Raw genomic sequence first — 10,990 nt, 5'->3', positions numbered from 1 at the left:
CTCACGAACTTAATCCGTTCCAGGACCCAAATTGGTCGTGAGCCAAGTTAAATTTCCCCATAAGGTTCAATGTAAATAAGGTTAATCCGTTCTGTAACCATCTTTTAAATCAGAAAAATGTGAAGCAAAGTGACAAAGAACAACAAAGATCACAGCCATCTCCCCCCTCCCCACCACCCCAAGCACAAGCACGGCCATCTCCCTGCCCCCCCAGCATGACCAAGATCATGTCTGTCATCGCTGCAGGCGCCCATCATCCCAGTGCATTGGGGGGAGAGACGGGCGTGATCATGGGTGCACTGGGGAGGGAGAGATGGGTGCAAAAGGTGCACTGGGGGTGGGGAGATGACTGCGATCCTGATCGCCACCCAAAGTGGTGTTCGTGACCCAAGTGAAAATTTTTCTGAAATTTTTGTTCGTGACCCGATTTGTTCGTGAACCAAGGCGTTTGTGAGCCGAGGTACCACTGTAGTTACCTAAGCCTTTGTTTAATCAGAGTATTCTAATTTATTCTTTTTTTCTCTCCTAGATGAATTGAGAAAATTGCAAGAGCAGATGAAGAAACTGCAGGAACAGTTACAGATGACAGCAATAGGACAGCCAGTTAATACTGTTCCTAGCAAGAAAACATCTGGTAATTAGGCAATTTGCCTTTTAACTGTTCAGAATCCAAACTTGCGTTCACAGCTGTCTTATGCTGGCAAACAGTTACCAAAGTCTGCAAAGGGTGTGAGGGGGGGGTGCGCCGGTCTGATTATTGTATCCTTCTGCTACTTGATGCTGTGAATTTTCATTGAAATCCCGAGCAAGATGTGCAACTTGACACATCATGAAGATAATTGAGATTTGGTGATGATTTTCTGGGCATATTACGAAGGCCTGCTGTATTTTCATATCAGCTATAAATGTTAAATTTGGAATGTTGCTAGTCCAAAATTCAGCAATTAATAGACAAATTGAAAGTGTGTGCTTTTCTTCCTCAAAATGTTTTTAATGATGTGCATGTTTTATGTGTTCTTATAAACTGCCCAAAGAGCTTCAGCTATGAGGTAGTATAGTTGATGGTGGTGATGATGATGAAGATGATATTGCTGAAAAATGATGATACTGCTTTTTAAGAAATTTTTAACGCTTAACCCTGAATGCTGTGGCCCTTTGTATATTGCTTTTATAAATGTTTTAATAGGTTTTTAATGCATTTAATATGTTTATAATTTGTAAGCTGCCTAGGAAGGCCTCGGCAGCTATAGGTGGCCTATAAATATTAATACATGTATGAACGAACAAACAAATACCTTGCAGCTCCCCTGAGATTGCTAATACTTCCTTCTTTGTAGGTGGTGCTTTTTTTCTTGTTTCATAAAGGGAATTGAGTTCACTGTTACTGTATTGCTGTTAAGTTTAATATATTGTGTTTAAGATGCTCAGTTTGCCTCTCTTTTAGCCTAAATGCAGGGAACATGAAACTGTATCTAAATTAAGTTGCAAACACTCTTCCTCATTTATTATCTTCATGTCTTCCTCATTTATTATCAAGTAGTTAAACCACAAAGGCTGCAATCTTACATGCTTGCTAAGCATGTAAACATGAATGGGTTTGCACTGTTAAGGGCATAAACCAATGCATGTTTAAACGGAATAAAGTCCTACACCTGCCAGCATTCCCCAGCCAGCATGGAAGTTGTAGGGGTTTTTCTGCCTAAGCATGCATAGTAGTGTGCCCTAAGTCTTTTAAATATTCTTTGATTTATTGATCAGGTAAATCCTCTGCTGCCTGCTTAAAAGAATTTAAGTCTCCAAAACTTCAAGAATCAACATTTTTCTCAGCCCAACTGAACAGCCCTGCTTTGCTGCCCTCTAAAAGCCAGTGCCAGAAGCCAAAACCTTCAGGTATACTACTTAATCATTGCCATCAAACTCAGTTTGAAGTTTGGTAGGAGCTGAATTTTTGCCTGCTTATTTAAACTGCACGAAACCTGGGAAATCACCAAGCAATTTAGAAAAGGGGGCGTTGGGACTAGGGGAAGGGAGCTTGGCAATTTAAATAAGTCCAGAGGACCAATTTGGGAACCTGGCCTGAGGTTCTGCACGCCTGTTCTGTACATACCTTCTTTATTAACATTTCATGAGCACATTCTTTTTCCTCTTCTTAGGGATTAAAAGCCATGCTTCAAAGCCACCTCCAGGTTTAGTGCCTCAGCCTCTTAAATCTGTTACCGGGAACAGATCTGGTGTGGCCACCAGTCAGAAATCTCAAGTGCTAAAGAGTTCTGGGGTAAATAATCATGAAGTCTTCCTGGAAGTCTACTCTGGGCTAAGATTAAGGTTAGCAAATTGTTGTGAAAAATTTGTTGAATGTTATTTATTTCATTTTTATAGCCAAAGCTCCCTGGGCAGTTAACAGAAGTTAAACAAAAGTTTAAAAAATGCATACACAAATTAATTTAAAAGAACAAAACCATACTAGCAATGCCAATTACTGTAATTCAGCATAGAAGTATAGCAGCACTACAGAATAAAATGGAATATATAAAAACATAGTTTAGAAGTTGAACTATTAAAATACTGGAAAAATAAAAAGGTCTTCACCTGGCACTGAAAAGAATATAAAGTAAGCATCAGGTGCACCTCTTTGGATAGTTCCTTTCAGAACTGGGATGCCACAACTAAAAAGGATCTCCTCCTGGTAGTAACCCACCCACTTCCTTTGGAAGGGGCTCCTGAAGAAGGACCCCCAAAGATGACCTGAGGGTCCAGGTAGGTGCATAAAGGAAGAGGCAGTCCTTCAGATAACCTGGCCCCAATCCAGTTAGTGCTTTGGATGTTAGTATTGGATGTGGCCAAACAATAGTGCTGGGGATGTACCTTGCTGACAATAAGGTACATTCTGGAAAAGAACTAGGAAAACTGAATTTTCTAGTCCACACAAATAATGCAAGTTGGTTGCATAATTTTACTCCAGATCTGATAACTATGGGATGGGGTAAGAGGCTTTGTAGGACATTGCCTTCAGGATTTGGAAAAGTTGCTTCTAAGATTATTCAAGGCATCAGGCTGACTTAGGTGCTCAAATGGCCTACCATCATTTTATTTAAACCACAATGGGCTGTGATACATGCAGACAGCCTATGCTATGGTTATGCAAGGGTTGTTTAATCCTCCCACAACCCCTGCTATCCAGATTCTTACAGTATGAATATTCAGATCTTAATTAGCATGCACCACAACCCAGCATGCCTTAAATAAGTCTTCATGGGCTATTGTGTGTGCCAAGTGGGATTTGAAAAAAAAATACATTTTAAAATTTTGAAATGACCAAGTTTGTATGAGCAAAATGGCATAGATTGGCTTAAATAGGCTGTGACTTTTAATCAAGGAAACTGTCATTGTCTACATTCTTTCAAATGTACTTTTCATCTAAAGGGCTAGAAACTTGCTTTTTTCTGCTGCTTTTTAAACAAGGGATTTAAACAAGATGAGTTCTGCATCAACATTCTGAATTTTTTTTCTAGATTTTTGAAACTCCTCACTTCACTGGAAATGTTTTCAGTGACTAGTTTATAATGATTCAGTCAAAATCCTCTTCAGTAAATGAAGGGCATTTGATTGACTTTAAACTCAAAGATTTAGTGAAAAGTTGACTTTCTAACAGCTTCCTTTTTCTTTTCCTTTTAGAAAACCCCGTGTCTCCTCAGTTGACATGGAAAGGAAAATGGCAGGCCGGACACTTATTAGACTTTCTCAGTTACAAGATAAGCTTCCTTCTGTCAATCTTGAGGAAATGGACTGGGTAACATTTGGTGTCATAATAAGAAAAGTCACTCCTCAGAGCTCTAATAATGTAAATAGTTTTATCATTTTCTTGCTCTTCTCCAGCATGGCACTTTGACTAATGTATGAGTAATTCTATTATGCTTCTATTGTGGTTTGCCCCACCTCATATTGAAGTAGTGGTGCTGTGAAAGGCAGCACTTGTGGAACTGTCATCCTCAGCACCAGAAATTTGGCCACGGTGTGATTAGTTTCTTTCTAGGTTTTGTTTGGGGCTCCTACTACAGTAGACAGGCACCTGTCAGAGGGCAGGTATGCAGTGCAGAATGCATATCTGAAAGGCTTTTTCTCTCTTTTCCATCCTAGCAGAAGTCATAATACAGGCAGTCCCTGAGTTATGAACAGCCTGTGCTTGCAAACACATTTCTTACTAATTTTTAAAAAGTATGGCATAAAATCATCATCAGTGTAGAGAAAGGAAGCAAAAGCGGGAGACGGGTGGCCTCCAAACCAGGTCTTCCTGCCCCATCTATCCAGTGAGGAAAATCTCTCCAGCATTTCGTTCTTACAAAGAGCAGGCACTGGTGAGTTGGGGAGGGAGGGCTAGAGATATTCATGGTTTTTCCATTTTCATGGGGACCCTGTGCCCCTAACCCTAGCAAATATGGAGGGCTGACTAGACATGGTCCAATTTACATACAGATTCAACTTCAAGATGAATTCCCGTTTTCTCAGGACTGGAACCCAGGAACTGCTTGTAATGCAGTGATATACACCTTTATTGTTGTTTAAAGTACCTGGGTAATTCCATAGCGGTCATAAATTTGTGCGCCGCCCCGAGGCTTCGGCAAATGGGGCGGCATATAAATGTTTTAATAAATATATAAAATAAATAAATATATCCTCTCTGGAATTATGGCTCCAATTGTTCTTATTTAAATGCCTGATTGGTTATAATATATAAACATCATGAAATATGGGTTTCCAGAGCTCTTTTGTAAACAGCATTATAGAAGGAGGAGAGGGATTTCATGGAGAAAAATGTTTCTGATCTTTAACTAGCTATTTCCCTTGCCATTAAGGAAAAGCAATTCTCTGCTAGAATTTTGTTAGCTTAATTGCACAAAATAGCATTTCACCTCACCTTCTGAAGCTAATTTTCACTCATCAGGGCAGAAGCATTTTCTGAGGAGGAGGAGTTGGCATAGTATGGTGCTGGGCCCAACTTCAGGCAGAGTGAGGTGGTCACCTCCACCAGCAGATGCTGGGCAGCAGTGGTGGCAGCCAGCCAGCTCTTCGCCTCTGTTGGAGGACAGAGCTGCCCTCTCCGCAGCCTGTCTGCAACTCCCTAAGCTAGCCTACTGCCTGAGGTGCGGTGGTGAATATGGTCCTATCATCAGTGCTGAAATAAGATTGAGTCGCCTGTCCCGCCAACTTCTGTATATGAAATAGGGAGGGGAACTATTTTCTCCGTTATCTCATGCAGGTGAATGTTTTGGGCCAGCCCATGCATTGCATATGGGCTGAAGTTTAAGTTGATTGCCAGGAAGTCTCTGGTTCATATCTCCCCTTAGCCATGAGATCCTTAGATTGCCTTAGGAAGCCACTCTCCATTGGGTTGCTGAAGGAGCACCTTCTTCTGTATGTTCTTGACCAGTTGTTGAGATCTGCTGATCATTTGCAAAGAATCTTTTCTGTCTACCACCACCTACAATGATGTGATGAGTGGCTACCATGAAAAGAGTCTTCTCTTTAGTCCCCCTGCCCGTATTTTGTGGAATGCCCTTCCCAGGGAAATTTTCCTTGATTTATTCATTACATTTTTACGCTGCCCCATAGCCTGTGGGGCTTTCTGGGCAGTTTACTAATAAAACCAATCAAAATCAAATATAACAACTTGACAACTCCACATTGCCACAACAAGACCTTCCACTTTAAGCATGCATTTAAACTTTAATCTGTTGCTTGATTATTAATTTTACTGCTGCTTCCTTACTGCTTTGAATATTTTACAAATGTTTTTAAGGTTTAAGGTTTATTAATATGTTCCTTCTCGTTGCTGTTTGGTTTTATGATTGCAAACTGCTGTGAGGGCATTCGCCAGTTGAGCAGTATATAAATCTTATAAATACCATGGTTTTATATTTATTGCATAAAATTGGTGCACTGCGTCTTCCACTGTAAAGTTCTTGGGGCAGTTTACAACCCTAAAAATAACAACAATAAAATACACTGTAATAAATCATTCCAAACAATGGTGAAGCTGCAAATGTAGCTGTGTTAAAAGTGACTAAAAGATTTAAAAGGATTGAGAGAATAAAACATCTTCATCTGGTACTGAAAAGATAGTGACATTTTTATTTTTACAACCTTAACATCTCTTCCAGGGTAAAACCTTTAGCATCTGGCAGTTGAATGACCTCCGGAACTTCAACAGATACGTCTCCTTGTTTCTCTTTGGCAACGTTCACAAAGAGCACTGGAAGATAGACCAAGGCGTGGTCATAGGGCTACTCAATGCTAATCTCATGAAACCCAAAGAAGGATCCGATGAGGTAGGTATGAGTTCTGGTGGAGGCAGTGCACAGGTTGGACAGAAATCTCTTGATTTCTGCATCAGGAACCCTTTTCTCACATTTTCTATAATGTGTCTTTTGAGTAGGCTTGGCTACTGGGGAAAGGATGAGGAAATGCTTTCTTTTCTTTGCTGTCTTTTGCAGCTGTCCTAAATTCTGTCGCACAAGATGCCTGCCTTTACCTAGGAGTCAGCCTTAAAATAAAGTAGCAGGAGCTTCCCTCTCCTTGTGGTAACCCAATCCTGTCTGCAGGGTTGAAGAAAACAATGTTCTGCTTTAGCTGAGGGTGACTGGGGAACAATTTGCGTATCTGCTTAGGGACCTGACTGTAAAACCACAGAGCTTAGCACCATAAATCCAATACTGGACCCCAAGTATACCTCACTGTGTTACACTCAGAGACACAGACATAACTTTATCCACCCAGAGTATGTTGTCATGAAGTTTGAGGTAACATCTGATATAGTTTCCTCAGAGCTATGTTATTAATGCAATGGATTAGGAAAGGGAGCAGCCTTCCCTGACTTCCTGTTTGGAGCTTCAAGGCTTGTCAGCCCAAGACAGATCACCAACGATCTAAAATGCTTGGGAGTTCAAAACATCTGGAGTGCTGAGGAAGGCTAGAATAGAGCACAGGTAAACTGGGCAGCTCTGCCCTTACTGGCTGGCTTAAAGCTCAGATTTTGTGGCAGAAACAAAACTGTGGCAGCTGCTGGTGAAATTGGCTGCAGCGGAGGTTTGTAAAAAGTCTTAAAGGGTAAATAAATGTTTTCAATATTTACATACCACCCCAAGCAAATGTCTGTTAATGCTTTCAAGTTACATTAATAACCCTAAAACATAACATGAAAATAACATCTAAATTGGAATAAAACCAGACACAGAGAATAATGGTAATGCTACAGATTTGAACAGGACTAAAACATTTGAGATGGGGAACCTTGGAAAAGTAACCATCATTTGTCTCCATCACTTTGACCAATATTCTAACTGAAACTGTAGAGGACCACTTCTATGCTCCTTTTTCCTTCCCCTTATTAGCTCTTATTCCTTTGTCCTTCCTTTGATCTGACCCAGCCTCATTGCCGAGGATCCTGTCAGACAAGAGGTCTTTTGGAAACGAGAAAGGCTTGACTCAAGATCTTAGGGTCTACTAATGGGAGGCCAATAGCATAGACCAAGAGTAGGCAAACTGGTGCCTTCCAGATGTTTTGGGCCACAACTCCCATAATCTAAATAATCTGACTATTGACCATGCTGGTTGGAGCCGGTGGTCTTTGTAGTGCAAGGTTTCTGGAGGGTACCAGGTTGGCTACTTCTTGCACAAACCCATGTGTGGAAGGCCACATTCTGGTGTGTGGGATTTCTTCCCACCCCAGATTTCTGAAGAATACTTTAATGATTTGAAGTGACTTTCAGCTTTCAACATAATGCAAAGTTAGTCTGAGCACTTGCTTTAATCCTTACATAGTTTCAGTGCAGTGGAGTGCTGTTTGCAAAAAGGCTTAGATGATGAAGAATTAAAATTGTGTTTGTCCTCATAACCTGGCATCATTGTTATTGGTACTACATCCCATCATATCCAAGTACATCGTTATACAAAGAAGTTGTTCAGTGTTGAAGAATATTTGTTTTGATGGCTGTAAATCCCATTAAAAGAAAATACAGGCATCTAAAACTACACTCATCAGGTTGTCTTTGTTGACTCTAAATGTAATTCTGGCCAGTTACATTGTACGGCTTTGATATATGCTCCATTTGAGTTACAGACCTTTTCTCTTTCAAAATGCCACCAGTCTGCATCTTGTCCTGGCACCATGGGACTAGTGTCTGCGTCAGTGTCATGAGCTGGAGAGGGCGGGATTGTGACAGTTGTGCACACACTACCCACCATTTCTTTCTGGTGTTAAAAAAGAGGAAAGAAACTAGCAGCAAGCACAAAAGAGATCTGCTTGCTTTTGAAACATAGCAAGTCAGAAGGGGTCTCCTGGGCCATCCAGTCTGACACCCCTGCCCCTGGCTCCAGTCAGCTCTGCTCATGTAATACCAACATATGGTTGTCCAATCTTTCCTTGAACACCCTCACTGATGGGGCCCCCCCACCTCTCCTGGAAGCCCATTCCACATCCTAGGGACCTTAACTGTCAGGAAGTACTTCCTGAATCCAACCTGGAACCCAGTTCCTTGAGCTTTGCCCCATTGGACCACATCCTTTCCTCCACAGCTTTATCTCAGTGAAGCCGGAAATATGAACACAAAGCACCATACTGAAAACAATCCAGACTAAATCTGTGGACCCCTGAGGAAACCAAAAAAACCCAAAGCCCTATGGTATAAACATTCACTAGGTAACAGCACTTGAGGAGACCTCGAGAGACACCTCTTCAGCTCTTTTATACTAAAGCCCATTGCACTGTTTCTTCTCAGGTGTGCCTGTCTGTTGATCATCCCCAAAAGATCTTACTTTTGGGTGAGGCCATGGACTTGGGAACCTGCAAAGCCAAGAAGAAAAATGGAGGACTGTGTACACAGTTGGTTAATCTGGTACGTATGTCTCAGCTGCCACTACATTGATTTCTGGGGGCTGGTTGGAGCTCATTTGGCTGTTGAGTAGATGTTTTAGTCTTGCAACAGCAACATATAACAAGTTGCCTTATATTAAGACAGGCCACTGGTCCATCTACCCCAGTATGGTTGACACTGACTGGCAGCAGCTCTCCAGGGTTTCAGATGGGACCCTTTCTCTGCCCTACCTGGAGATGCTGGGAATTGAACCAAGGACCTTCCGCATGCAGAGCAGGTGCTCTCCTGCTGGGCTGTGGCCTGTATCCATGTGAAGATTTAGCATCTGTGTCCAATTCAGGCCAAAATACTCACTCCACCAATGGGCAAAAGTCACACACAGTCTTTGCTTATCCAAGTACTGCTATGTTTTTACTGCTCAGATCCCTTCATCCATACTTCCATTGCTCCCAATCACTTCTGCTGTGCACAAAAGCACAGAAAAACATTGAGGGTGGCAACAAGGGGAGGGCTTTCTATGCAGTGGCCCTCATCTAGGGAGCAACATCCCCACTGTGGTCCAGCTGGTGCCATCTTTCTGGTGCCAGGTTAAGATGGCCTTTTTCTCTGAGACCTTTAAAGATTTACTTGGCCACCTAGGGGCTTCAGGAAGATTACCCATCTCAACTGTTTTGCTGGGCTAGAGTCATTCTTTGCTATTGTCTGTTCCAATTGTTTTAAACTTTTATTTTTTTCTGATTATATGAAGTTTTTATTGTACTTTTATTGACTATTTTTATGGATTGTTGTAAACTGTCCAGAAAGCTCCAGCTGCAGAGTGGTATAGAAATGAAATTAATACCTCCTTTCCCATACACTTACACATGCTGTCCGTATTTCCCATATCTGCGAAATTTGCTGGTCCACCTGCCATGCTTGCTTACACATTCCTGTATTCAAGTCTGTCTCTTCACTGGTGCTGGAAATTGTAGACTGTTCCCTCCATCTCTGCATGCTTTGTTCCTTCGGTGACTCATTGAATGGGACTGCTGGAAGTGACTGGGAGTGAAGCAGGTAGTTCTAATAGTTTGTAGGTCCGCTCTTTTTTCATTGATAGGTTCCAATGGCTGAAAAAGCTGCTACAAAGGGAGTTAATTCTTAGTACAGGAGATGTTTTGGACTACCACTCCTGTAAGCCTCGGCATATCCAGTGTGCAGGGATGAGGGGAGCTGAAGCCCTAAATTCTGGAGAGCACCAGGCTGCCTGTTGTCACCGTAATATTTTAAGATGACGGGTGCACTGTGTTTGTAATAATGCCGGTGCTTGCTTGTAATCTATGATTTCTGCACAATTCCAATGCTGGCTGCAAAACAAAGAGTATCTCATTACTCATATTTCATTATGCTTTGTTCAGTATATGCCTTTCGTGGCTATGAACCTCCCCCATTTTTCCCCTTTCTTCTTCCAGCATGAATGTGAATATTGTCAGTATCATGTACAATCACAGTACCAAAAGCTGAGTTCTAAACGGGCAGATCTGCAGTCAACCTTCTCAAATACCCGGGCTCCAAAAAGAACAGCAAAGAAGAACCTCAGCTTGAAAGAAAGGCTTTGTCAGGATGGGTTTTACTATGGAGGGGTTTCTTCAGCTGCTTATGCAGCTTCTGCGTAAGAGAAATTACATATTCCATGTCCTTTCCTGGGGGTTTTCTTTCAGATGATTTCTACCAGGGCTAAGTTAAATCCACTTAAAATGGGTAGTGTGCCCTCTAGATGCTTTGGGCTACCTCCTACCAGCATAACCAATGATGAGGGATGCTTGGAGTTGTGGGCAAAATATCCTGAGGGCTGCAAGTGACCTGCCCTTAGTTTAAAAGTACAGCTATGCAGTCACTTTTAATGGGCATATTGCACTCAGTCAGATGATCATGTTCTGCTTTAACAGAGCAAATTCAAATGGAGCAAATGTGCCTTACCCAACGCAGCACCCTGTCTGGGAGTTGCAGTCCAACATATGCACAGGGCACCAGCTGGGGGAAGACTGCTGTAGAAAGACTGATTTCTCTCCTGGCACCATGATTAAACCTTAGCAGTCGGTAGAGCAATGGGAACGCATGTAAGGGCAGCATGCAGCGCATGA

General features: G+C 41.9%; 1 protein-coding gene across 5 annotated transcripts in view; it reads left to right on the top strand.

The window, feature by feature from the left end:
* The window catches only part of MCM10 (minichromosome maintenance 10 replication initiation factor), a 41,703-nt gene that overhangs the window by 10,529 nt on the left and 20,184 nt on the right, over nt 1-10,990 (top strand). For all 5 annotated transcript variants that reach the window (XM_044423401.1, XM_044423400.1, XM_044423402.1 and 2 more), the window contains 7 exons: nt 530-634; nt 1,759-1,890; nt 2,154-2,325; nt 3,676-3,841; nt 6,159-6,326; nt 8,775-8,891; nt 10,319-10,518. In XM_044423401.1, the coding sequence (XP_044279336.1) occupies nt 530-634; nt 1,759-1,890; nt 2,154-2,325; nt 3,676-3,841; nt 6,159-6,326; nt 8,775-8,891; nt 10,319-10,518 (1,060 nt within the window). The remainder of the gene's footprint in view (nt 1-529; nt 635-1,758; nt 1,891-2,153; nt 2,326-3,675; nt 3,842-6,158; nt 6,327-8,774; nt 8,892-10,318; nt 10,519-10,990) is intronic.

The sequence above is a fragment of the Varanus komodoensis genome, unplaced genomic scaffold, assembly GCF_004798865.1.
Source record: "Varanus komodoensis strain SLA01 unplaced genomic scaffold, ASM479886v1 scaffold13_3, whole genome shotgun sequence".
Taxonomy (NCBI): domain Eukaryota; kingdom Metazoa; phylum Chordata; class Lepidosauria; order Squamata; family Varanidae; genus Varanus; species Varanus komodoensis.
Note: the sequence above shows the minus strand (reverse complement) of the source record. Positions and strands in the feature narration are given on the sequence as shown.